This window comes from Dermacentor andersoni, chromosome 2, assembly GCF_023375885.2.
Source record: "Dermacentor andersoni chromosome 2, qqDerAnde1_hic_scaffold, whole genome shotgun sequence".
Taxonomy (NCBI): Eukaryota; Metazoa; Arthropoda; class Arachnida; order Ixodida; family Ixodidae; genus Dermacentor; species Dermacentor andersoni.
Window position 1 is genome coordinate 84,788,453 of NC_092815.1, and position 26,441 is coordinate 84,814,893.

Sequence of the window (26,441 nt, forward strand, 5' to 3'; positions counted from 1 at the left end):
CGCCAGGGCATTGGCCATAGTCTTCCCCCCTCCCCTCGCTTCTCTCTCTGTCGTTTAAGAACATCAACAATGTTAGGGCGTATGTCAGTATAAGAAGGCCCTGCCACAAAAGGACGCAGTATGACGTCGTGGCCGATGGTATGCTGTATGCGACTAATATATACTTCATGTGCGCTACATGGCCGCACTGTGGTCTTAAAGGCATGCGTGTAGTAAACTGAAAAGCAAATGAACAGAAAAGCTGAAATAAGACTAAGCGATTACTTCGCGAATATCCTTCAGACGTAGAAACATTCTAAAGACACGTTTCATGTTCACAGGCGCGTTTCCAGTGGGGCTTTTCTATAACGAAGGACACCGAAGGAGACTCGAGCCCTGCAGCGCGCAATGTGTTGACTTTTGAAACACGTACGTGTGTACTATATAAACTTTCGAACAAGCTCGGCCGCGACGTTTGTAATTTTCCAGCCTTACAAACGCGCCGGTATTCTTGTCGACCAAACGCATTCTTGCGTCTGGTCGCGCGGCCGGCGGCGAGGCACGCTTCGATGCCGTCGAAAGCGATTTAATTCCGCGCCTGCCAAAACAGGGCGGCTTTTGTTTCCTCTATTTGTGTCGGACCCATAGCGCGGGCGACAACGGCGTTCAGCCCAGTCATGGTCCGGCGGCGCCAGCATGAGAACTGCAACGCCGCTTCGTAGTTTGTTCATGGGCCTTTTTTTTTTTTTTGCCTTATAGTTTGTCCGCCGAACTAATGCCGGCCTCCTCGTGCCTCCCCGCCTCAGCTTATGGGAAAGCCATAAGCGCTTTACAGCGGCAGCAGAAACCCGCGCGATAGGCGGCTGGCTTCTCGAAGCTGCTGCACCACGCCCTGCTTTGCGTTGCGAGCTAAGCCGCATTCAGGGAAAGCGTACCCTGCACGCGGTGTGTGTATGTGTGTGTGCGTGTACTTTCTTTCCTCCAGCCTCTGCTCGTCTTCCAACGCTTCCTTTTAAGGAACCTTTGTTTCGGTCTCGCTGCCACTACCTCCCTTCCTATATTCCGCCTTCGATTTTTTTTTGTGCAATATTCCGCGCGGCCCGCTTCGCTTCCGTCTTCCGGTTTGCACGTGCCGTATCTATACTCGTATAAGCTCCGACCTCGTTGCGCGACGTTGCTGTCCTTCTAGGATAGCAACGTTTCGACACCTTGCGCCCGGCGAATGTATCGGGTGGGCTTCTCCCGGGAACAGTACGCTCGAAGGTGGCGCTGCGGTCTCAAAACTAGCTAGTGCGCAGACTTGTGCAGACCAGACAAGAACCGATAGCGGTTGTGGTGGGTGAATTTTTTAGCAACAGGCGGATTTAGCCTGTCGCGATCGAGACCCGCATTTACTCCGACTGACCGTCTCTTGTGGTACGTGCGGCAGCGTACCGCGGCGTCACTGCGGTACGTTACCACGTGTTTAGGAGACCAGCGTCTCCTAGGAAATGCAAGAAGTGTGAAAGACAAGGACCGATTTTGCCCCGCTCTTGCTGATGAACCTCCGATTGGCTGTTGCCAGTAGAAAAGTGTGGCCCCTTACACGAGTAAAAACGGTATCACTCCCGCGCAAAGCTGGGATCCTTCTCCGTGCTCAGTGGCGCATTCTGAGAGAGGTTCGTCCGAGCGGAACCGGTGCTGGAGAAGCGCCGTTCGCTCGCCCGATACGTGGGCTATAGCCGAAGAAGGGGAGAGGCTTTGAAGGTGGTTTAGAACGGCTGGCGCGTTGGTTTAGAAAAAGATATGGCATGTCGAAGTAGAAGGGCGAATGGGCGTTCCGCGTTCGTGTGGTCGCGACGTATACGTGGCTATGCCAAGAATAATGGCCCGCGCAGGAACGGAGAAGTCCGTGAGGCGAGCCTGCGATTCGGGCTTCTCAGCAGGACTTCTCTGCCGGGTGGGAAAAAAAAAAGGAAAGTGCCCGACCGTGGGCGCCTTTGTTCTGCGTCGTGCCATCGTGTTTCAACCACTTTGCGAGGTCATTGCCCTCCCGCCTATGCGTATTCTTATAAGGGATGTGAAGCTCCAGTGCCTGTGTGGTTCCCAAAGAAGCACCGTCGTTTCGAGGGGCAAATTGTGTACCTTTTTGGCACTGCCTTTGTGTCCGTGTGCGTTTCTTCAAACGTGAACCCGGGTAAGGCAGTACATGCTGTTAAAAAAAAAAAGAAAGAAACGACACATGCAAACATTGTGACGAACGAGGTTTTTTTCTTTTATAGGGGCAGCGATTTTTCTTCCCTTGAAATCTGTGTCAGCAACAAGCGCTCGCCGTCGAGTCAGGAGGAACCTTCATTTTTCCAACACGATAACCATGAAAATGAGGGTGACAAATTTCTACGGGATTCACTGATAAAATTTCAAAAAAAGATAACACGATACTAAATTAAATTGGCGTGAGGTTTGATCAAAGTCGAACTGCATAAGTTCATAAATTTCTATCGAAAAGTCTGAAAGAGAGAAGACTTGTTTTTAATGGGTTGCTTAATGCTGCGCTCTCGAAAGTGCAGTTGTGAAGACGCCACCCGTTTAACCGCTTCTGCCTCGAAAGTTCTTTTGTATCACTCAATGAAACGAAAATTTGGGTTTTGCCAGCTCCTTATACTTTCATTTTCACTTTTGTTTATTTCTTTCCTCCATATTCTTTCTTTTTTCGCGTGGAAGAGGTCCAAACTGCCAAACTTGTACGCGCTACTAAGTGCTTAGCCCACACGAGATGCTGTGAGAGGAGGCTGTATAGGAAGCTGGAGACGAGAGCGATCTTAAGTAATGCACGCCTCGCGGTTTATACTGCACATGAAGGTTGAGCTCGTTGTGCGACCCCATAAGCCTTTCATGCGTATCTGTATTAAAAAAACGTACGATATCCAAAGATGTGCGCGAGCAGGATAGCTAGTTGCCCCAACGGTCGAGAGCGACGCCGTCCTTCGATGACGGCGACGCTCGATTCACTCGACCCACGTCGCGCAAAGCTCGCGCCTGTTGAAGCGAGAGCGAGCCGCGAGTATATTCGCGCACGTTGAAGGAGTTCCGAGCGGGTGTTTCCTTAGCCGGGCTGCTAAGAGTGTTTGTGCTTCGGCGTTGTCTCGAGGAGCGAAAGATCGCTCGCCGATGTTTTCGTGCCTCCGAGTGTGGGTAAACAGTCTGCTGAGGCGCTCCTGAGCACTTGTGTATTGCTACAGGCTCGTCTGCTCGACTACTTCGATATTTTCTTTCTTTTGCCTTGAATGCAATATTAATCTTAAGCGAAACCGTGAACATTTGCTGTTCTGTCCGGCGTCCCGTAAGCAGTTAATGCTAGCGACGGAGACAAAAATAACGGCCGTTTGAATTTTAAATTGCATTTTCTTTACCGCTTTATTGAGCGAAGGCTTTCAGCCATGGGTGCTTATGCAGTGCGTCTGGCGCCGTATTGACGAGGGTCTGGCGCGTAAGCAGCCTGACAGCATGCGTAGCAATGCACTTTGAAGTGGCGGAATGCAAAAAAAAAAAAAAAAAAGCTCGTGTATCAATTTTAAGCCGGAGCTCCCCGCCACAGCGTCTTTAACCCGTGAGTTCTTTGGTCTTTAAAGCTTATAAATATATATATTTTTTAAGCGTAACATTGTAAGACTGTTGTTTTCACAGGCCACCATATGATGGCACCCATCTACCCGTCCCAGCATTCTATATTATACGACAAGCAAGTGTATCAGAGGGCTACCACCGGGACACATGGAATAATTTCGTTTTAATTGTTCTGTAGCGCCACAGGCGCCTGTGTGTGTGTGTGTGGCCTGTGTGACAGGAATCCCGCATGCAATATGGCAGTCGACACTTCATATTTAACACTATATTTCCTATCCGAGACGCCGGCAGCCGGCTGTGGTAGCGTGTGCGTCGTCGCTTCCATCACCACCAGTCTGTAGTACGTGTGGCAACGGCGTCTGTGCTGGTTGCGCCGCAACTTCCCTATCTCTCTTTCTCTCTCGCTCTCTTCGGCTTTTCTCGAGCCATTTACCACCCCTCCCTGCGAGCATGCTCGAGTGCACCCTCTAATCTCCGCCCGGGATCTCCGCCCGCCCCATACTCCACGTTAGCCCTGCCTGCCCTAGGGGCAAGTCGTATAGAGGTTCTCGCAATCTAAGGGTCCGGTTTCGATATCCACTGTATACGCTGGGAACTTTCCCGCCCTGAAAGTTACTCGACGATTACTCGACGCTTTGCTAACTGACTTTAAACTCGGGCGCAGCGCCGGCTTTCAAATTAGCTTCGCTGGACTTCTCTCGGCAATCTCCGGCAAACTTTGCTCGGAGCTTCTGTGGAAATCTGCGTACGGACCTGCTTACAGTATCCGCGGGGCCGCTCATGCGGGGGGATGAAGTTATAGCTCCGAGAAATCGTACGAGCTGGGAGTGCGCAAAAAAAGAAGGTAAAAAAAAAATTATGGGTTAGGAAGCGCGGAACAGACGGTCGAGTGCATTGTCTCTGTACAAGATGTGTCTTTAGTCAGCGAATCAGTGGCGCCAACGAAGGCTCGACGAAGACTCCCAGACAGTGGCGCTCAAAGCACGCGGCAGAATAGCGTCGCCCTTTGTAGACAAGTGCAAGGGTGGGATATCACAAATACGCGACGGCTTGCCGCCAGTTTCTGTGCAAGCGTAAGTGGCAGTCATCCCCTTTGAGTGACGTGCACGAATGAGCTTACAGGCGTGATTTGAACGATTGCGAAAAGTTATAATGACTTGTATTATCGCGGAGCGCAAGACGAATACGTTGTAATAAGTTTGCGGTGGCTTCCCTTCGTGGGATATTGTTAATAGCGGTGGTTAAGAGGGCGAAAATGGAGTGCTTGCTGAGTGCATCCGCCCGCTTCTCTTGTTTACCCGCTTCCTACTTTTGAAATATAGTGCTGTGCTAGCTGTCGTGGCAGAATTGGGGATGACGAAAGCGTTGTTGAGCAACATTTTTACGCAGACCCATTTAGCGCTGACTTATGTTGGCGTTGATTGTTTCCATCGGGGCACTACTACCGATTAGTATTTGCCACTCAACTACACATTAAATTTGTAGCTATTAATAGTAAAATTTGGAAGAAGGAATAAAATAAGTGTACTTGCATGGGTAATTAAAGCGAAGGTAAAACATAATAGTATATGATGAGGAATTATGCCGGAGTTTAATAATTACAGTTAAAATGAGATGTGATATAAATCGCAGCAGAGACGTCAATCCAACCGGCGTAACCTGATCGATGTTTATGAAGTGCAGTGTGAATTGCCCTGCTGCCAAACTCTACAAATTAGAACGATAATAAGTTTGGGACATTTAATGTAAACGCAACATGACAGAAGACGACAGAGATGAAGTTCAAGGAAAGTTTTGCGTTTGGAGGCGAAACTGTGGCAAGGAAGTAGGAAATGTTAAATTCAGTTGTTTTATTCTTCATCACAAAAGAATCAAAACCCGCCGTGGTTGCTCAGTGGCTATGGTGTTGGGCTGCTGAGCACGAGGTCGCGGGATCGAATCCCGGCCACGGCGGCCGCATTTCGATGGGGGCGAAATGCGAAAACACCCGTGTACCTAGATTTAGGTGCACGTTAAAGATCCCCAGGTGGTCTAAATCTCCGGAGTCCTCCACTACGGCGTGCCTCATAATCAGAAAGTGGTTTTGGCACGTAAAACCCAATAATTTAATTTTTAACAAAAGAATCAAAGGTTAGAAATCGAAGGGTCATAACCGATTTTGGTAACATTTTAAGGATGGGCCTCTACGTCGAAACCTGGTCAGCGCAATCTCCCACTGACATGAAAGGCATTGATCTGCATGCCATGGGTAACGCAAATGCTGAAAATAGACCAACGGGGGTGAAGGGCGAATGATCGAGTGCACTTTAATGTTTACTTGTAATATGTGCTGCTGTGCTTTCTCTGTTCCCTTTTAATTTTTGTACCTCATCCGCCCCCAGTGTAGGGTGGCAAACCTCGTCATCCCTTATGGTTTACCTGTTGACTTTCTTTCGCCTTCTTCTCTCGCTGCACTGTGAGACGACACCTTTGTGTACAAACACGAAGTTTGCCTGCCGCCAGAAAGATATTCATTAAGCCAAATTCCTCAAAGGCGTTTCAGTCTTACGTAAAGGGTCTCCACGTGATTGCTCCCCTCTTGGCCCCTCGGAGATTACGTCGGCCCCCTGGAATCGCACTCACAGTGTTCTGATTCATTTGTGATTATCGCACATTCGAAAATTTTAATTACTGAATGTATGCCGATTACTACGGTGCTCTAGAAAACCCTCCTGTGATCATCCGTGTTTCCTGTCATAAATATTGTTCGTCCGCACTGAGCCTCGGCACTTGCTGAAAATCATTGGAAATAACGCGTCTAACCTTTAAGCTGCGATTTCCGTGACTTTAGCATAACGCCGCCTACGCACTATAAGTTCTATGCCGTCATATCGCGTTCTGAGCGTCAAGGACGACAGCGACAGAAGACAGCAAATCGATTAGAGGAACTCTTACTTCGCATACACTTTTGTCTCCGTAAAAAAAAGTACGTTTACGGGATATCGCAGCATCACGAATATTCTGCCAAGAAAAGAAGCAAGAAAGCTCATTTTAAACCTACCAGTGTTCGTCGACGAAATATTAAATATTGAATTTCCCTTTTCACTTTTCGCCGTGTCACTGTCGCTTTCTCGTGACAAGATTGTAATCTGTCCCGACAGAGGGGACAAGATGCGAAAGAACAGCGCCAGAAAAAAAAAAAAAAAAAAGATAGAGCACGTTTTTCTTGCAGCCATGGATTTACGGTGAAAAGCAAGGAAGTGAAGAGAAAAAAGCCGAGTCGAGCGTGCAAAGGCGAGCCGGCATGCGCCGCTGTAATATACTCCCTTCGCCTCTAGCCGCTTCGCGAATCAAACATGCAGGAAAGAACAAGGAAAGGCGTGCTTTCCGGTGCGGCTTCCGCGTTGAGCGGCGAATGTGGCAGGAAGGGGAGTGGAGGGGCGGGGGGGCAGCAGTAGGAGGATTCACTCGACTCTGGGCGGCACACAGCTGTCTGCGTATGTTGTAGTACAGCACATCGCACTTGCGTACCGAGCACCTGGTGGGCTTCGTACGTCTTCATCTCCCCGGCACGTTTCCGCCGCCTCTACCGCTGTCTGCGGAACGAAATCAATCGCAGTGCCATATTTCCTGATTTACGTTCCTTCATTCATTCACCTTCTTATTTTTTTGTCTTCCTTTCTTCGCAACGGCAGCGTTGGGTCCCAACGGTGGGTGGCGGGATGCGCGCCGTACGTGTATACTACAAGGAACCGCGGATTTGCGGCCGGCAGCGAAAAAACCCCGGGAGGAGACGTGCGCAGCGGCTTGCTTCGAAAGAGTGAGCCGTGGCGGCGGCACCTCGAAGACGCAAGACAAATCATGTATCGCCCGGCAGCGGGGAGGGGGGGGGGGGCGAGGTGGGAGTTGCGGGAGCTGGAGGAGATTTGGGACGACGATGGTGGGGAGGTTGTGCAGTGGCCATTGGAGACGCAGCTGCCGAGGCAGGCGGCAGAGCGTACACGCGTTTGCGTGTGTGTGTGTGTGTGTGTGCAGCGTCGTGGCGCCACGAAAGAAAGTGAAACGGCGAGTACCGAAGAAGAAGAGGTGAATGAACAAAAAAAGGAGAAAAAGAGCGAGAAGAAGATGCGAGGGGTTCAATAATCCAGTTCTCCGCTGCTGCCGCCGCCACGGGTTTCCGAATCGCGGAAGATGTTGCTGACTTGGTCCGGAGCTCAATCGATTTCGTGTGCGTGCATCAGCGACTCGCGAGCTCCTGGCCGCCGTGTCCGAGATATCGTCGCTTGTTCGAGGAAACAGCCTTGTCTGGGGCTCTGCTTCTCAGCAACACCCCCCCCCCCTCCCCGTCTCCTCCCCTTAACCCACTTTTTTACTTTCGTCCCTCTTAGCAACGCTTGCTCTCGCGGCTTTCTCGCTGTGTGTGCCGGTTCGGCGCTCACAGTGCCACTGTACAGCAATCATTCGCACTGCGTGACCAGTGCACTGGGCCAGCTGGTCAGTTCACACTGCCTTCCTTGGGGGGATGCTGTTGTTGTTCTGTAGTGCTGCAGACCGAGTCCCATATAATTACTTACAGTACTTGTTTTTGTCTCGACCTTTTTTTCTGTGACCGCTTTGTCTGCGCACGTACAACTTTCAACGAAACTCAGTATATCGTTTGGTTTAGTACAGCCGAAGGGAGTGTAGGTCACTGAATACTGCCTAAGGCAACGTTAGTCCAGCGATCTACGGTGGAGGGCGGCCTAAAAAAATGTATGAGCATTGTTAGGCGGCTTTACAGGAATACATTAGACATCATACGATATGCACATCGAGGGCCGCGATGCTGCACGCTCGACGTTTTGTGATCGAGTGGAATAATTCCACCTTCTCGTGCTAGAAGAAAAAGAAGAAAGGTAGATTCATTGTTGACTATAATGATGTCGACATTGGCGAGCTTATGTATTTGCTTCATTACCTTATTTAATTTAACTTTCTGTTGTAATTGGATATGCTGCTGAGCTGAATTTTATGCCCCGGGAAATTTGTAACCTGTGAAACGCGCGACAGTCAGTCCCGTGAATGGTCGAAGTCGAGCCCTGTTCGTGTAACTTACTGCTAGCTGCAGTCCGACAAAGCGCGTCATGGATTTCGTTTGGTTTTGTGCTGTAAGGCTTCGAATGTAAAGTCAGAGTGCTCTCGGACCTGATGCTACAATTTCAATGCTCTCGGACCACTTCTTTCAAACAGAAGGGGACAAACGAGGTGCGAAGGAGAGAGCACGAGACACAGGCTTCGCTTCTATCGATCACCCGCGGTGATAGCTCAGTTCGAGGTCGCGGGCTCGACCCCAGCCGTGGTGGCCACATTCCGATTGGAACACAAGGTAAAAACACTCGCGTGCCGTGCATTCGGTGCACGTTAAAGAACCCCAGGTAATCAAACTCAGTCCGTAGACCTCATTATCAGATCGCAGTTCTGCCAAGTAAAACCCCAAAATGAATGTCTTATTTTTCTCTTCAATCGTGGTGCGTTTCATCTGTTGGTTTTGTTTTCTGTTGCAATGCGCCCAACTAGCCCGATTTACTGGTTAGTTTTACTGAAATGATTCGTATATTTCATCTTCGTGTATGCCGTTGTCTGCGCATATACTGCGTCTGCATACGTTATTATATGACCCGAGCGTATTGCATATGCAGCACTTAATTCTCTGTGCGCGTAAGCGTTAATACACTGTAAGTATCTTAATGAAAATATAGCTTTTACCGCAATGTAAATTGAGAGAGAAGAGTAAAAAGCAGCGAGGGTTGACTAGCTAGATGCAAGTCTGCCATACGGAACGGGGGTAGGAGTAAAGGAGGCTAGACAGATCCTACAGTGAACTTTAAAACTTCCAACGCGCTGCGAGCAAGCTCACGTTTTGAAACTTTGAATCATGCGGGCTGATGAGATTGGCCTTCCTTCGCCTGCTCCTTCGCTTCTTTGCGCGGAGTAGTGCACACGCATTAGAAATGGTCCGTTCCTTTAATGCGAGCCCAGCTACATTCCACATCGTCGAACTCTTTTTCCGTTGTGGGGCTTCGGCCTCGCTTCGCATGCACGACTGCTCTTAGCAGAAACACCCTTTTGGTTCACCGCCTCGTGGACGATGAAAAAGAAGAGAGAGAGAGAGAGAGAAAGAGAGAGAGAGAGAGACCGGAGGGGGGCAGACCATTTCTCTTTTCCTCTTTCTTTATCTCTTTACCGAAGCAATCGGGTCGCGGCCCTGTCTACTGCGAGAAAAGAACAAAATGAGGAAGACAGCGAAACAATGGCTCCGAAGAAGAAAAATAAAAAAGCAAAGCTCCACCGTCGCCGAGTTTGCACTGTATACGGACTCTTATATCCTTAGCACTTGACATCTGTTTTTATTTGGCTGTGAATTCCCCTGTGCTCTGGTTCGTTTTCGGTCTGCTTGTTGCGGTGTTCGATTTGTCTCTTTCTTTTCTGCTCGGGGACGACGGCTGCAGGATAGAAAGAAGAGAGAGATATACGAGTATATACACGTCCGTTGTGGGCGACGGCTTGCTCCTATTAGGAGGACGCATATGACTGACGCCGATCTCCCCCTCCTGTATGCCCTGCATCCTGCGCGCCCCGGTCGTATTGCTTTTCGCGACTCGTTGGTGGATGGTCGCATTTCTCGCACTCTGTCCCCAGCGCGGCTGCCACGGCACGTGGACGGGCATCGCGTTTATGTGTCAGAAGGGACGATACGACTACGGTTCTTTCTTGGCCCCCCGCTCATCGCGGGCTCAGGCGCCGTAAGCCGACTCGCCTTCCTCTGTGCTCCCTTGGGGAGTCAACTGCATGCGAGGGGCGCGCGCACTGCGAGTGGGCAGGAAAAGGAGGCCCCGCGCGGGCTCAGCGTAGGGATAAAGAAGCCAGACGCGGTCAGGGGAGCACCGTCTTTCCCTCGGAGCCTTCCTTTTCCCCGCACCGATGGGGAGTCGGGGATGACGCGGAGTTGAGAGGAGCGAGCAGCGAAAGTTGGGAGAGTGGGATCGGTGGCGGTAGCTTTCGGGAGCGATGAGTCGTTGTCGTCGGGCGGTCCCTTCTTTCTTGGTTTCGTCCGGCGACGTCTCGTGTCATCAGTAGCACGCCGCCGCCGTGTTGTGCGGCTTCCCTTTCTTTCTTCTCCCGAGGACCCTGCCTCGACTCTTCGCACGGCGTGTGTCCTTCTCTCGCCGTATGCTGGCTCTCTCGCGCCTGCGCTGGGGCTTCGGTTGAGAAGAATTGGGTATGCTTTCCCTTCCTTTTATCTTTCGAGAATAGTAGCCAGTTTTTTTTTCTCTTGCTTCGTCTACACGCCATTGTTGAAACGCTGGTGGCTGGGGGAGACGCGTTGCTCCGTCTGCTCATTTCTCCGCCTCTCGCGCTGAGGGGCGCCGTCCCGTGGTTCCCGCTACATTGCACAACGCTCGCGCAAAGAATATGCGCAAGATTGGGGAAGTCTGGCCGCTCTAGCCGTGGCAGCGTGGCGAGGTTACTTCTCTTTCCGCTATGGATCTGGAAGAAGTGGACATTTGAATGCGATATTGCATTTATTTTGCGACATTGGGCAGAGACAGTCCAGGAATGTGGACGCAAGGGAGGCCGCGCTGGTTCCGATCTTTGTTCTAGCGTGCCATCTCTGGCAGAAGGACGCAAGGTGACGCACCCGAGAGCTCCCTAATACAGCGTTGTAATAATTCTTTATGAGTGAAACGTTAATGAGTGCATGTTCTTTTTTCAGTTTAACGTGTCACAGTTGACCACTTCTATCTGACTATTTCTCCCTCGTCGCTTTGTTTGATGTACGCAAATCTGAGGAATGCTGTAGAAATTTAATGTTAAGCTTAGCCTGCGATGCAGCGCTCTTCACTGTCCCTCTCGGTATCTGGTTTTATAATGCTTGCTCTTCGTTTTATCTTGGAACTCTATAAGCCCTCTCGAATGTGACTAGATGGCACTTGACCATTAACATTGCATTTTATGGTGTAACCACGACATCGATGCAGCATCATCACATTTTCATCACCTTACTGGCGTTATTGGGGTTTGTATGTGCATAAACGACCATGCCCTGCGTTCTGCGGGGTCTTTGAAGCAAGTAACGTGGCTGGCTTTGCTTCGAGGCTTTGCCACGCGGCCCCCTTTTTCTCTCGCTACTGTGGTCGCGATGGAACGAATCAGCGGCGGGAGAAGTCAGAGGCCCGATATAAGCGCCTGCGACTCTGATTCGCGTAGTTTTTCCAGCCGCGCTTTCAAGACGGACGGGAACATTCCAAAGACCTTCCTCTTCATGGTGGAGGCGTGTGGAGCGAGAGATAAATTCGTGTGATTCCGCGACTCCTGCCCGTTCGGTTATTGCTGCGCTCAGTTATTACGGTACGGGAGAGTGGGGGACACGGGATCATGCGCGCCGTATTATGGGGATCAGCAGCAGCCAGGAGGAGTACCAGCCGAATTGGTCGCAGGGATTCTGACGATAGCCATCTCTTTCGAGGAAAATAATAAGGCGATGAACGTGGCAGGGGGCGCCTGTATATTCCTCTTTCCCGATGTTTCCTCTCTCCTCTTTCTCTTCCCGTACAGTGCGGTGATGCAGCCGGGTGGGTATTCGGTGTGCCTACGAAGGCGCGCAACATTTCGGATCTGGTCGCACCCGCGGAGAGGATTGCAGCGGTGGCTTCCAGCGCGCACTGCTGTCCTAGGCCGTGGGGATATCCGAGGCAGAGAGTATACGCTCCCGAATGCGTGGTGGCGGCACCATTCATCTCGGCTCCTGAGCACGGAATGCTGCTGCTTCTGAACGCAGTTGCGCTCCGGCGGGAAGGGCACACTACTTTGAGGGCGCCTTGCGTCTTGCCCTCGCTCTCCGTGTCTGCCTGGCCGACTCTCTCACTCGGGCTGGTGGGAGAAGACCTCAGAGTGAGCGATGAGCGTCGCTATGAGCAATGTTTCGCGCCGCCGATACGGGGTCTCCTGCCGAAAAGGACCACGTAGCCGTTTCGCTTCTTCTGCTTCTGATATCCCTCCATCAATCAGAAGCATGCCCAAAGCGAGCGCGGGAGCTTCGCCTTCGAAATGGCCGAAAGGACGGGACAAAGGCGGATAAATGTCAAGCAAGACGTGCGGAGCCGAATGCGATAAATGAAACGAAAGTAGAGCGGAGAAACCGAAAGGATGCGTTCGTGGGACGCGATTGGATGATGCGACGAAACGAATCGAATTTACACGTGCGGGCACGTATGCATCTTTTCGATTCGCGATGGTTTCTAGTAATTCTCAAATGTCGACAAATCCCATTTGAACCGCCCACACACTGCAGCTTGATTAGTTTTGTCGAATCGGGGCGTGTCCGGGAGTCTGCCTTTTGCGACCAGAAGGCGGAATTTGCGCAATATTGGTTTGTGTAGTTTGACTGCGCGGTTGCTTGTCTTCACTAAGACTATCAATACCGTCGAAGCAGATGGTACAACGCATTAGTAAAGAACGCGAGTCTAACGCTGCGTTTCCGATAAGCATCTCAGACAGGGATAAGTGGAAACCTCTGCGGCGGGAATTGGGCTCTGCTTATAAAGTTGTCAGCAGAAAGGGCGGTGAAAGATATCGAATTCGCTTTTTTGGAAGGTTACCGTGGTGTTGTCCGTTTTCACCACTCCTTGATCGTGCATCACTCTCGTTAGACGCGTTTCCTTATTTTCACATAGCATTCATTCCATTCCCACATAAAATGGCCGCAAGTATGCCTGTACTTGTGGTATGACATACGGCGCCTGCCGGACCGGGAGAGCGGGCGTTGCTTCGGTTCGCTTCTTCGCTTGCTTATTTTCGCCTCAGCTTCGCACGTGATACACGACGTCGCGAGTGTCGTGGGCCTCGCGCCCGGCACAGAGAGCATCGTTCTCCCCTCCCAGGCCGCTTCAGCTGGCGAGTCACTTAACGCCGATTGCTTTTCGGCTCGACTCTGTTGCTTTCGTTTCTGCCGCAGAGCGGCCGTTTTGCGAGCCCCCTGCGCTGTTGGGACAGACGACGCTGAAGGTATGGCGGGTGCATTCGTGTGGTGTTGGGGAGTGCCGTATTTACTCGCGTAAATCCGGTACATTTTTTTTTCTTTTTCGAAATCTTGACGAGCTGCAGGTGTTACATAAGTCCGGCTTACTATACCTACAGGGACTGCGCATGCGTTGATTCATTTCTGCACAGAATGATGTGACCAGTGGTGACCTGCTAGAGCATTCTTTATTCAGCATCCTCCTTCGCTGTCGCTGAACTTCGTGTTCAAGCGCTAATGCGAATGCTTCTTTATTGCGATAGCAATTACATGGACACTTCAGGCGCATTTCTCGCCTACTTTACCGAACGCATAGAACGTTTGAAGAACGGAACTTGCCGTGCGGCGTCGCGGTGCACAAGACATTCTTACCAGCAACGAGGTGTAAGAAATTAAGGGATACCAGGGACTGTTCCATGTCCACCTAGTGCAGCTGCCAAATGCTACAAATTCGGAGACCTTACAGGAAAGCGGGCCATACGCGAGTAAAGGCGGTACTCACCGAGGAAATGCGCAGCCGTTAGTTGTTACGTATACTTGACATCACTCTAGGGTCCACTGCGCCTGTCCGATTCTGGCTTCTTGCGGGGCACGATATACGCGGCGCTGCGGGTTCCTCGTCATTATTTCCTTCGGAACCACGGCGCCTCTGCGGGCGGCGCATTTATTCCCTGCTTCGCGGGCATCGTTTGTTCTTTTGGGCAGGCCGCGGAATAAACGAGCCCTCGTTTATCCTATAGCTACGCAGCGCGGCGAGATACGGTCAGCTCCGCGCGTGACTTTCTTCGCGTCCGACGTCTTGTTGTACACTCTCGGTGCGGGAAACGACTGTGTATGGGACAAAAAAAACACAAGCGCCGAAGGGGCCGGCACGCTTGTTATCGACCGCAAAGGCGTGCCGCAAGGTGGCCCGCTGCGAGGCGTGTTTCTCGTCACCGACACGCGAAGTGCGAGCTTGCTTTCCGCATCGAGAGAATAGGCGCCGCGAATGTTGGGCACGGAATCGAACAACTTGCCACTTCCGTCATTAGATTACGGTACTTCTGTTGATAGCCAGGGAGAAAAAGGCGCTCTAAAGTTTGCAAAAACCTAGATGGAAAGTTCGCTTGGTGGACAGTGGACGTTTACTTAGCGCGGGTGCGTACGAGACTATTCGCCAGATTTTATTTATTTATTTATTTATTTTTACATTTTACATTCCTTTTACGATTCACAAGTGGAATCAGTCGGATGCGAGTGTTGTTGATGTTCCCGAAAATATGTTTTCCTCTTGCTTGCAAGATGTATGCTTTAGTTGAATGTTCAAGTGACGGCTGTGCCTGTCTGCTTTCTTATTTTGATTGTGGATCTTGTTTCAACACCCTTACAATAATGCCCATTTGGGCGATGCAGGTTTCTAAATAAATAAATAAATAAATAAATAAATAAATAAATAAATAAATAAATAAATAAATAAATAAATAAATAAATAGTTTACATAGACTTACCGTATTCGTGTGTTTGTGGTACCTGTGTGGCGTAGTTATGGGAAAAAGTGTAGCTTCAGTTGTTTTTTTTTTACTTTGTTTTGATATAGCTGGTTATATTGCGGCCTATCATTCCATTTGTTTGTGGGTTATTAAACAACAGCTAGGAAATTCTCTCAGAACTCGCCGCTGTGGCGGTTGCGCAGCACCGTGGCCGCCGGCTCGATTCCCGGCCATGGCGGCGGCGTTCCAATAGAAGCAAAATAAATATATAAATAAACAGGAAAAACCTGTTTGTGCATGTGGCGAGCATTGGAACTCTCTATTAGGTCTCCCGCAGCCGTTGCGTTCCATCAGTGATGATAAATCTTATCAATCATTCAGCCAATCTTCCTCGTCTCTTCTCCGTTAAGAGAGGCTATATAGTATTTTTTTTTTTTTTTGGACATTCTCCCGCAGACTTTGTGTAGAGTGTACTAGATTTGGGCAGTGGGTCCAGTGGACGCCTTGGCAAGTGCCGAGGGTGATGCAAAAGACGGTGAAGTTGCGGCGGCGCTGCCGTCGCCTTATCCTGAAGCTCCGGCTGTTTCGGCAGCGCCCATTGGCTGAGGCGAACTCACGGGCCGAGTAGCTGTCGTCTGCTCGACGCACCGTCGTTGTTGCGTCGTCTGCATCGTTTCCGTCGCTCTTTCTCCACTTTATTTACTACATGTCGGTGGGGAATAAAATCACTGTTTCCACCACCGAGTATCGAAACTAGGTGCAGCAGAGTGAAACGCCGCTCAATGCTCCATGCAGCTGCGGTAGGGTCTCCGACGCGACATGCGTCCGGCCGGTGCGCGGCGGTGGCGCCACCAACCTTTCAATACGAAAAGCCTTAGCGGGGAGCCCGCGCTGGACCCACTCCCCCTATATAGTGCATTCTAACTTTCTGTTATGCCTAATGTCTTTTAGCGTTTTTATGCGGTCTCCATACCTTATTTTGTTTTTGTTTTCTTTCTCATAACAGCCTTTTCTTTGGTTGTAACATAGGTGGAGAGTTTTGATAAATTTGTATGGCGACTGAAGCCAGCTAGCTTCCCGTCTGCTCCTTCCTTGTGAAATGTACACGTTCCCCCTCCTCAACGCCACATTCCTAATTTTCGCCTGATGCAGCATGAACTTTGTGACTATTACATTAGGCATACATCGGGTGTCCTTTCTTTTTCTTCAGCAGTACCAAATTCTTAAAAGAATTCCTGTGGCAGACAGCACAATTATAAGCCTTGAGTTAAATTACTAGATCAGGCGGCCTTTATTACTATAAGAAATCAATATCGCTAACTGAATATTTAACATATTTACACTATTTAACTTTTAATTAATTACTTCACGGCACACATTTCAATCTACTAGTACGTACCTAGCAAGTTCGCGAGACACGTACACATGGAACGAATTACGAGGATGCCACCGGTTAAGAGACATGCGCTGTCAAATTTGCGGAGAGAATGCATTGTTGTTCCACTAACTTCTTTTTAAGAAAACGCTGTTTCATGCATTGAAGCAGAAATATAACTGGCGCGTCTATGCATTTCGTCGGCCACATTGAAAATTAATATCTCCGAGCTGGTGAAGTCCTGAGAATTCGTTCCAAGGGGATACGCCTTTCGAACTCACCGGATACAATTGGTAAATTGAAATTTGCGCCACGACCTAATTAGGTAAAATTTAATTAGTGTATTTTTTTTATTTATTCAATTACGCATTTTGATTTCTCGTAGAACTAATGGCCGCCTCATCGATTTATTTAGCTCAAGGGTTATAATAGTGTGATGTGCCACAGGCAGTTTCTAAAAATTTGGTCAAGCTAAAAAAGAAAGCACTCGGTATATTCGTTCTGCCAACATCTAGCAGTTAGTCTGCTATGGTGAAAGTTTATTCTGCCGAATACAGCCTGCAATTCCAGTTTTCTTTTAAAACGCTATCCTGTAAAGCGTGCTTTTCAGTATAAAGATTAGTACTGCGAGGAAGAAAACTTGACGAAGAAGAAATGCATTTTTATCTGAACTGCGTAACCGTCCGCAAACTGCCCGGTGTAGTAAAACAAAAATAATCCGCTAAATTTCGCCTGTTAGGTTCAGCTGATAGATGAAAAAAGGGAGAGTGCGGAATGTGCCTTCTTTTATCCTAAATAGCTTTTATAATGCAGAATGATTGATTGATTGATTGAATGCATTTTTCTGCATGCACACTTTGTTGTAAGACAGCTCTGACAGGAAGAATGCAAATGAGTCGCATGCACAGTTTATTGAATATTGTTGCTTTCTTAAATACCCTAAGCGCTGGCACTGCAAGCATGAACTTGCGGTTTCTGATTGTTTTGTTACTAAACTTACTGTGCGGGCAGGAGATGGAGGGAGGAGAGGAAATACTCAAGTTTAAACTTTATTTCATTTCACTTCATTTATTCTAGCCTGAAAGGCTAGAAGCCATTACGTAACAGGGAATAGCCATTTCTAACTTCTTTTACTTCATTTGTTCTTGAATTTCTTTCTCTCCTTTTTCTTTTCTTCTTTTTTGGTCTGGCACATTCGTCCGAGGTGACTTGTCGCCAGAGAATCCGGCCTAGCTAAGTAAAATCGAATTAAATCAATGTTTGTTTTCATTTTGTACTGGATACAGATTGAAAGACTGTGAAATTTTGGAACAACTTGACTGGTTCCACAACACCGTAATGAATTTCTGAGAGGTAACAGCACCTCGCGAAACAAGCTATCACTACACGGATACCGAGTTACTTTAAGGTAAGAACAGTAGAAAGCAAGAGCCTTCGAATAATAAATAAGAACATGACAAAGGTTACAATAATTAAGGTGAGGTAAATGTGCTAAAAACAGACATTTCTCGCAAGACAGGCACCTCAGATGTAACAAAGATACAACCGGTGTACAATACGAGCGATGTATTAGTGAACAAATTGCAGTTCTTACGAAAAAGAAGGCTAATAATATTTAACTAACTTTTCATAGATTTCTTCTAGAGTGTGATTCTTCGTATGAAATTTGTAGTTTGGTATAATATCTTAATTGTCTAAAGAAATATATATATTTAGTTCAAGATCGTTTGAAGAATGATTGACTGTCCACCTGAATATTGAATATACTAGGAAAGACGTCAACTGGTCGAAGTTGCATTGCAGAACTTTCGGCCCATTTATTTTAATCGTGTAAGGCTTCTCTGTTTCTCGGTATCTCTCTTTTTCTCCTTGTTAGTTTTTGCAGTTGGATGTTGATGTGAGGAAGCAAGCTTCGTTGTATCGAAGAAAGTTTTATTATAAGGCTCGACTGAACGTGATGCCATATCCGCCGCCTGCTAAAACGGCAACACGTAATGAGTTACAACACGTAACTCAAGAAAGCTTTACGAACCGTATTTCACATGCTAGAGCTCCCCCTCTAGCGAGATTAACAAAAAAAAAAAAAAAAAGACGGTCAGACGGGCGCTGCCATTTTGCACAAAGGCATCATTAACGCAAACGAAGCTTTGAGTTCGCGATTATACCGTTTGATGCCTCTAATTATAAGAACAACCAGGAGAACGGCATCGACGCGATGAAACAGCGTAAAAATAATAATAAACGATGCAGAACTGAGAGAAGGAAAAAGAGTTCGCGAGGAAAACGTTTCCGCCAGATTAGCCCGCGAAACACTTTGGCGCCAAATTACCATTTTATGGGACTCGGTGCTCGCCGAAGTAGTGGCAGAGCAAGCCTGCACCCCATCTTACCTGAAGACAGGCCGCCAAATGGGAAACGGGAATGTGGAACGATGGGGAAAGCAGGTAGGGGAAAGTCTCTGACCGATGGTGGAGGGAAAAGGCCACGACCGGTTCCTTCGATTCCGTTTTTTTTTTTCTCTGCTCCTTTTCGCCTTTGCTGCAGGTCTGCCGTTTCACGCGGTGTTTTGTTGGTCCTCCTTTGGCGACCAGATATCGGGAATCTTCTCTTTTCTTTGTTTTTCCCCTCTTATGCCGTCTTCTACATTGAGGGCGGCGCGGCTAAGAAAGACCGATGTGTCCCAGGCCAACTCTTGCTGCCCCTTTCTCGATGGAAATCGCACACACGCAGAGAAACTAACTCGCAGAAGTGCATGCACTCTCGCACAGGAGTACGTACGTACGCACACGCACGCACGCACGCACGGAGATAGATAGAGAGAGAGAGAGAGAGAGAGAGAGAGAGACGCATGCACGCAGTGTGCGCGCAAGGAAAGAAATGAGGAAGGCAAAGACGGAACAGGAAGAGATTTGTAACCCTGGAAGGAACACGAAGAACTGGTGGCTATCGAGCAAGTAGTGTAGGTGTCGCACCTGCCCGCCATTTGGCTTCCTTCCGGCGTCGCTTTCTTGCACGCATGCTTCATTTACACGCGCCCGCGCTTACTTTCGTGTGCCCCTGTCCGGTTCGTGTAGGCGCGGGGGAGCAATATGCGGCGGCTAATGAGCGTTGGCTGTCGGCCTTCTCGGGCGCCAATGAGAGATGAAAGCCGGGGAGGATTCGCAGCGTTCGGGCTTGGGCCTGGCGTCGCCGTCGGAATGACGTAATTGCGTTTCTGCCAGTGGCGCCAGCGGGGCGAAGTGGAGGGTGAGGGAGGAGCATACCAGACAGGCGAACGTTTGTTGAGCGTCTTTTTCGCGAGCGTTGGCTGTGAGCGGTGCGACTGTTTGTTTGCGTCCTGCTTGGATTAATCTGTGTTCCGCGTGCAGTGCCCTGCTGCGCGACCCCGAGGGCACTTTCTTTTCGTTCCCGGCTGGCCCGTTCTCCGAGCACTGCGGGACATGTCCGCCGCCTGGCGTGGTTTGTGCCCCAGGCGTTTTTCCTCGTGGTTTGTGCTGTCACAACGGCGGGGCGTTTCCATTTTGGATGACCACCGTGTCGGCCTGGTCGTTCTTCCCTGACCGTTGGTATACGCATGCCTGCGATGCTGTTCGGCTTAATGACTTGGGGTGCGACGCGCACTCGTTTGTTGACGAATAGGCGGCTGTTTTAGGATGCGGGAAGCTGATTTAGCGCAAGAGTTGATAGCCTTGTGGCTGTATTTTACCACGTGTTTGTTAATAAAACAGCGCGTGCAATTTGATCAGGACACGATGAAAGGGCCGTGACGCAACCTCTGACAACCTGCACGTGAGCAATATGCGGGGGCTGACGAGCGCTGGTTGTCATCTGGGTCTGGTGCCAGTCAGACTGGGGAAAGTTTGCACTTGCGTCGCATGCCACTCGTCGTACCCTATACTAAATCTAGTTTGCGCTGTTTCTTTTTCTTTTTTTATTCCAATGGGTCATTGTTGTGCCGTGGAGAAATTACTTTTCTATTGCACGTCATTGCATATCGCCTGACAGCGAAGCTAGCCAAATAGGCGAGAAATTAGTTCAATGAAGGAAGTGGAGCGAATTGAAACTGCTGCAATATCGGCGCTTCCTTCCTTTTCTTTTTTTTAAATTCTAGTGGTTCGTCGTTGTGCCTTGGATCAAATAATAGTATCTTGCACGTCATTGTATAACGCCTGGCAGCAAAGCTAACCAAGACCCGCCATGTCGAGCGGATTCCTTCCTCTGTTGTCGCACGCTTTGCAGCTGCTTGAAAACGAGATCTGCCCAATTTCCATTTGGAATATCATGGCCTTTTCTTCGAGGTATGAGAAAGGGATAGAAACGAGCGCAACCCATTTAAGTTTAGTAAATTACACTCCTGTTCTCAAATGCAGTCAATCGCTTTACGAAAGGGGATGGGCATCGCGGAGTGACTAAATTCGCGTCGGCACGGCGGTACACTGAAATTATAACGGTGACGCTGGAGGAAGAAAACCTTATGGTCCGACTCACCCGGTATCGTTATTAATGCGTTCGATATGCTATGTAGCTGAAGGTGCCCATCGTTGTGACCGGTAGTCATCCTGTATAGACCGTTTCATCAGGCGAGCAGGATAGGGCGCGCGGAGAGCCTTTCCTCCTCTCTGGCTTGGGCGATCCGGCGCGGCGCTGCTTGAAAGTATTGCTGTCGCGTGCTGCGGAACGATTTCGGAATATTTTAGATCGTACTTTGCGAAATTTGCGCCATGTCCGTTCATATAAGGTCGTCAGGGAAGCCTTTCGGTGCATCGGTAACTACAGTAGGCGGAAATATCTCTTGGGACGCAAAAATGTGACGCCTTTTATCAGCCGCGGTGTACGCACATTATCAGTCGCGGTGTGTGTATGTGTTGTGAACTATTTTGCTTATATCGGTTTTATTTCAACAGAGAAAACCGGTGTCTGTATTAGAAGCATGAAATGGTAAATCTGCTCACTATAGAATCGCTTGTCGTAGGGAGTAAAACATAAAGCACAAGAGCGCATGCTCGTGCACGGCCAACCTAAGGCAACCACGAAACATCTAAGCGGCAGGCACTATCAAATATTCGCGCATTTCAAGTCTAGTAGGCTTCAAATTACCATATGTCTACGCTAGCCTTCCTGCATGAGGCCGATGGCGCTGCTCAACACAGCGATCACTGCGGTTGGTGAACCAGTACGATACATATGTAAGCTGTGCGCTTCGGCATTGCCTTTTTGGCCTGCATACAGCCATAATATATGAGAGCGATCGCATAAAAAGAATGCGATGCCTATTTTTGAGGACAAAATTTCCGTAATACGTGTGAGTGCGTCGTAGAGAACGGAACGAACACAACCGAAAAAAAATTCGGTTATCATCATCTTTCTCGAAAAAGTAAGAGAAAACGGGCTAAAGCCGCAATAGGACCTCGCATAGTCACGCCACACAACGTTTATGGCTATATAACCGCTGATGCCGTATGCTTGGACCGTGCGGTATATAGAACAAAGATATATGTAATCAAGCACCTACCACTGCTTAGGACGCTCGCGCAGATCGTAAACAGTCCATTTGCTGGAAAAGCTTAATTCAGACTGTAAGGTATGCTGCTATTACTTGCCAAAACTATTTTATTCAGGGGCGGAAACCTCATCCATCGAACCAAGTAGTCACGCAATGTAACCTGCAGGGAACAGTTTGAACGCTTGTCAAAGTATAACATCACAGCTCCTATCGTAGCAGAACGGTACCCACGCTGTTACGATCGTCGCGTATGTTTCATGGCTCCTAAACATCAGCTTAGAAATAGACGATAATACTGCAATAAGGTCACATTAATGATTGGAGCATTCATAAATACACAATTGATCTCCGAGGCTGATTGTAGGCTCAAATATGCGCGCACACATCGCGCTGCGTGTTCCGTCCACCTCAACGCCAGCAGAAATTCCGGCCATGACGCCTTAGACCACTTCAGCTCGTCTCACAGAACCATTTACCACGTAGAATACGCGCGTCATACTAAACAGACCGCACGACCGCGAAAACAAACGCCAGAACCTACCGCCGAGCGTATACCTGCCATGCAAAAGACCGCTTTCACCCAAGCCAGTATGGCGCTGCTCATAGGCGGCGCCACTGCGTTCACAATATGGCGGCGCCTACGAAAAAACGGTCTATAGATCGGATTGAAACGGTGTATGCTCTGTTGAACGTGAACCCTTCTTATTTTCCGCTGACTCATCCCGCTCTTTCTTTCCTCGCAGCAACCGTCCGTGTCGCCCTCTCCGCGGGCGGGGGACGACCGCGGCATCCGGGCCAGGACGGCGTCGTCGACGCGTGACCTCGTGGTCAGCATGTGGGCGCAGGTGCAGCTGTCCAGTGCGGCCGCCCCCGACAGCGGCGGCGACGTGGCGAACGGCGACGGCTCGGCGCCTGACGCCGGCGCCAAGGAGTCGCCCGCGCCGAGCTCGCGTTCCAAGCACGCCATGTGCATCTCGCAGGACGGCTGCTTCTACCTGCTGGCCGGTCGCTCGGCGAACCTGCCGCTCAAGGACCTCTGGAGGTTCGACCCCGGTACGTCCCCGACGGCATCTGTGCGCGCGCGTGCAGGAAACCCGAATTACTATGCCCGAGTTACTTTGTATGCAGCACCTAGGACCTTCGGTAACTTTAGGTGCACCTGTTTCACCATGCACCAACTGGCGTTCACCATGCACCAACTGGCCCAGCAAACTACTCCACTAAACTGTTTCTTAAGCTCTACACTCTGTGACACTGTCTATCGACGACTGAGACGTGTGCCGGGCTTATAGCCGAATAGGACGCATTTGTACTACGTCATCATCCTGGCGTGGACTATCTAGTTTTGTTCTTTTCATCGTAAGCTGAAACAGCTCAACTGCATACGTTGTAGGATTTCTTCGAGTGGGCGGCTCTTTCCGCATATATACGCAGAAAAGGGGGGGAGGGAGGGTGTCATAGCCTCGTTTCTGGACATTTTACAGGGGAGCGAGACGTTATTGCTCTCAAGCATATGTAATTATATATATACAACTTCCACGATAGAAGAAATTTGACTGCTTGAGCCACCTTGTAAGAGCATTACAACAACAACAACAACAACAACAACAACAAACCCGCCGTAATAGAGTAGTGGCTATGGCGTCGTGCTACCAGAAAAAAAAAAAGATGACAAGACGAGAGCGAGTGAGAGAAGCTGTAACTATTTCCTATACCGCTCAGCACTTGTGCGACTGGTGCAGTGTGTACAGAGTGTACAGATCCTGTCGTTGGTCGAAACCTTCGTAGTCGTCCGAAGAAACGAGGAGAAACAACAGTCGCCGTTTGCAGCTCTCGCGGGGGCAACGTACACCGACGTCATTAGCGGAAGCGTATAATGTTCTCGATTTGCATAGTGGGCTGGCGCGTCCCCGTTATCGCGTCGTGCGGGCCGACGACCGCGCTGTCCAACGACCGCTCACGCAGCTGCGCACCCGTCCGTACGCGAGACCACAAGCGCCGGCCACTGTCGCCCGCTGCACGCTTGTGCGTGCGACGCGCGCTCAATGGATTCGCTGTACTCTCGCGGGTCGATTGACTGCGAGCGCCGATGGCACAACGCAGCCGTATACTATAAGCGTACTAATGTACTCGCATGTCACTGCGACGAATCGCTGCTGATGGCACAGGCAGGTCCGGGATTGGGCCACTTTCCCCCACCGCTGAAGCAGTCACGCTGGCCTACGCTTAATACACGTCTCGGCGTATATATCTTACCGAAAGTGCATCAAAAGCAAAGCGCGCTGAACGTGATGGCGCACGCGCACGTTGATGGCTTCGTGACAGTGAATCAGAGTGCAGGAGAAGAAAAAAACGTTCGCGTGCACAGATTGAGTTTATCATCATGTTCACCACGAGAACAGCGAAAAAGAAAAATGAAAGGATAGTAGTAATAAAGACGAAGACGAAAGACCACAAACAAAAACCTTGCCACAGGAGATCGCCGACTAGCGCCTTCTTTTCTTTTCCTTGCATAAACAACCGTGTTCTGTTACTGTGGCAGTAATGTGCACTCTGTAAGTCATCTTTCCTGCGTGTGTGTCATATTTTATTTATTTGTTTCAGTACCCTAAAGGCCCAGAGGGCATTACATAAGGGTGGGAGGATTATTATGCAATGCGCATTGAGAAAACGGAATCTTCTGCGTTGCCGCGTCAGTCATTTAGTAGCTCTTTGGCTACACTTGAGGCAACCTTTTATTTTGTTTTTGATATCAGGCAAATGTCGTTAGCTTTTAGCTGCATTTGGGTATTTTTTTTACTGATTTTCTCGTTTGGGACCGAGGAACCCTGGCGCTTCGCTATAGGCACAGTAAATAAGAAAAAAAAAATACCAAACCCGTCATGCGGTACCATTATCAGATTCCATCATGCGATTTTTATTACATATAGAGAGCCGCGTGAATTCTTTTTGTCATAATCACCTGGGGGGGAGGGGGGGGGGGGCAATTCATTTGTGTGCGGGCGCGCGCGTGTGTGTGTGTTTCAGAGAGAGAGAGAGATGAGCGCTGTCGCCCCTGTGTCTCCCATAAAGTTCAAGAAGCAGCGGAAATGTGGTCCATGCGTGTCGTCAATTGATTTAGAACGCGCTGTGCACGACGCTATGCGTACAGTCTGAACATTTCGTCTACACTGTCTGCATCTCCGTGCGCGCTTAAACGCCTACCGAAGTGCACAAAGAGGATGCGCGTCGTGCAACAGCCGTAACCAGAAAGCAAAGACTGCAGGCTGCTGTACAAAGAGCGCGAGCGCAGACTCCCACGGGCAGTCCGCAGTAAATTCTCCGCTTGCTCTAAAATGCGACGCGCTGCGAAAGGTCTCCCGGCTGACAGCTTCCGCAAGCGGGAAAAAGGAAGAAGCGGATAAGGGAGCTCCGCCGGGACTCCATCGCGGGCATCTCAAGGGACCGAGCTCCGTGGCCGCAGAAATATATTGCCTGGCGCTGGCCCAATAAAACAGAGTTTGCGTTCCACGCTAAGCAACAAAACGAAGCGGGCGGCGGGCGTGGAAAGCATCTAGTGCGGAAAGCCCGGGGTACCGCACAAGGAATTCGCAGGCCGGCGGCTCAGAAGCGACGAAGCGAGCGAGCGAGCCTGGAGATCCGTGGCCCGAGCGCGGATAAAAAGGCCGAGAGAGAGTGTGTGGTCCGCGAGAGAGAGAGATAAATACGTAGAGCGAAATACGGTGAGCGCAGAATAGAACTGAAGACAAAAATGAGCCGAGAGCTGTATGAAAATGAAAGCTGGAAAAATGAGAGGGACGAACCAAAATTCTAACGACAAAGCAGACGACATGGTTTAGCAGACGGCGTGACGACGCGAACGCGTGCCGACGTGCATTTGCGTTTTGTGTAAAGTGTTTTGTTAGCTTTCTCTTTTAGTTGGAATAACTGGCAAGACACGTAGGTACGTATACAACGCGGTTCACTGTTAAAATGCATCGAGCACTTGTAAAGGGTCATCGGCGCGCTAACGTGCGGCTCTCGCTTTGCTGGTACCCTAGCTCACGGAAAAAGAAGTATTCTTGCTCCGTGCCTTAGGTGCAAGCGCCAGCTGAAGCCGTGTTAATGCACTTTGCAAACCTTTAGGAAGGTGCCAGCGCCGCCAACCACATGTCATCTGCTGCAAATCCGGGTGCAGTTGCCAGAAAAAAAAAAATAATCGCAAATGTTCTAAACTCATGTCTTCCTTTTGAGAGTGCATCGCACTGCATTGTTGCCGAGCCAACCTGCGCTCGCTAGCGCACAGAGATGCTCGAGAGGATTTTTCAAGAGAACCGTTAAACGCCACCCACTGCAACGCTAGTTGTGCACAACGTGTTACTTTTTCGTTTTATTTTAAAGGAGTAGAGTAGAATTTAAAGGAGTAGAACAGCGTGTCATAGAAAGCTCGAGCTCAAACCAAACACACATACGTAATGAAACCTTTGGTCTTGA

General features: G+C 49.5%; 1 protein-coding gene across 1 annotated transcript in view; it reads left to right on the top strand.

The window, feature by feature from the left end:
• The window catches only part of LOC126541720 (uncharacterized), a 106,272-nt gene that overhangs the window by 19,757 nt on the left and 60,074 nt on the right, over positions 1-26,441 (top strand). The window contains exon 2 of the mRNA XM_050188621.3: positions 22,712-23,021. Within this exon, the coding sequence (XP_050044578.2) occupies positions 22,802-23,021 (220 nt within the window). The 5' untranslated portion in view covers positions 22,712-22,801. The remainder of the gene's footprint in view (positions 1-22,711; positions 23,022-26,441) is intronic.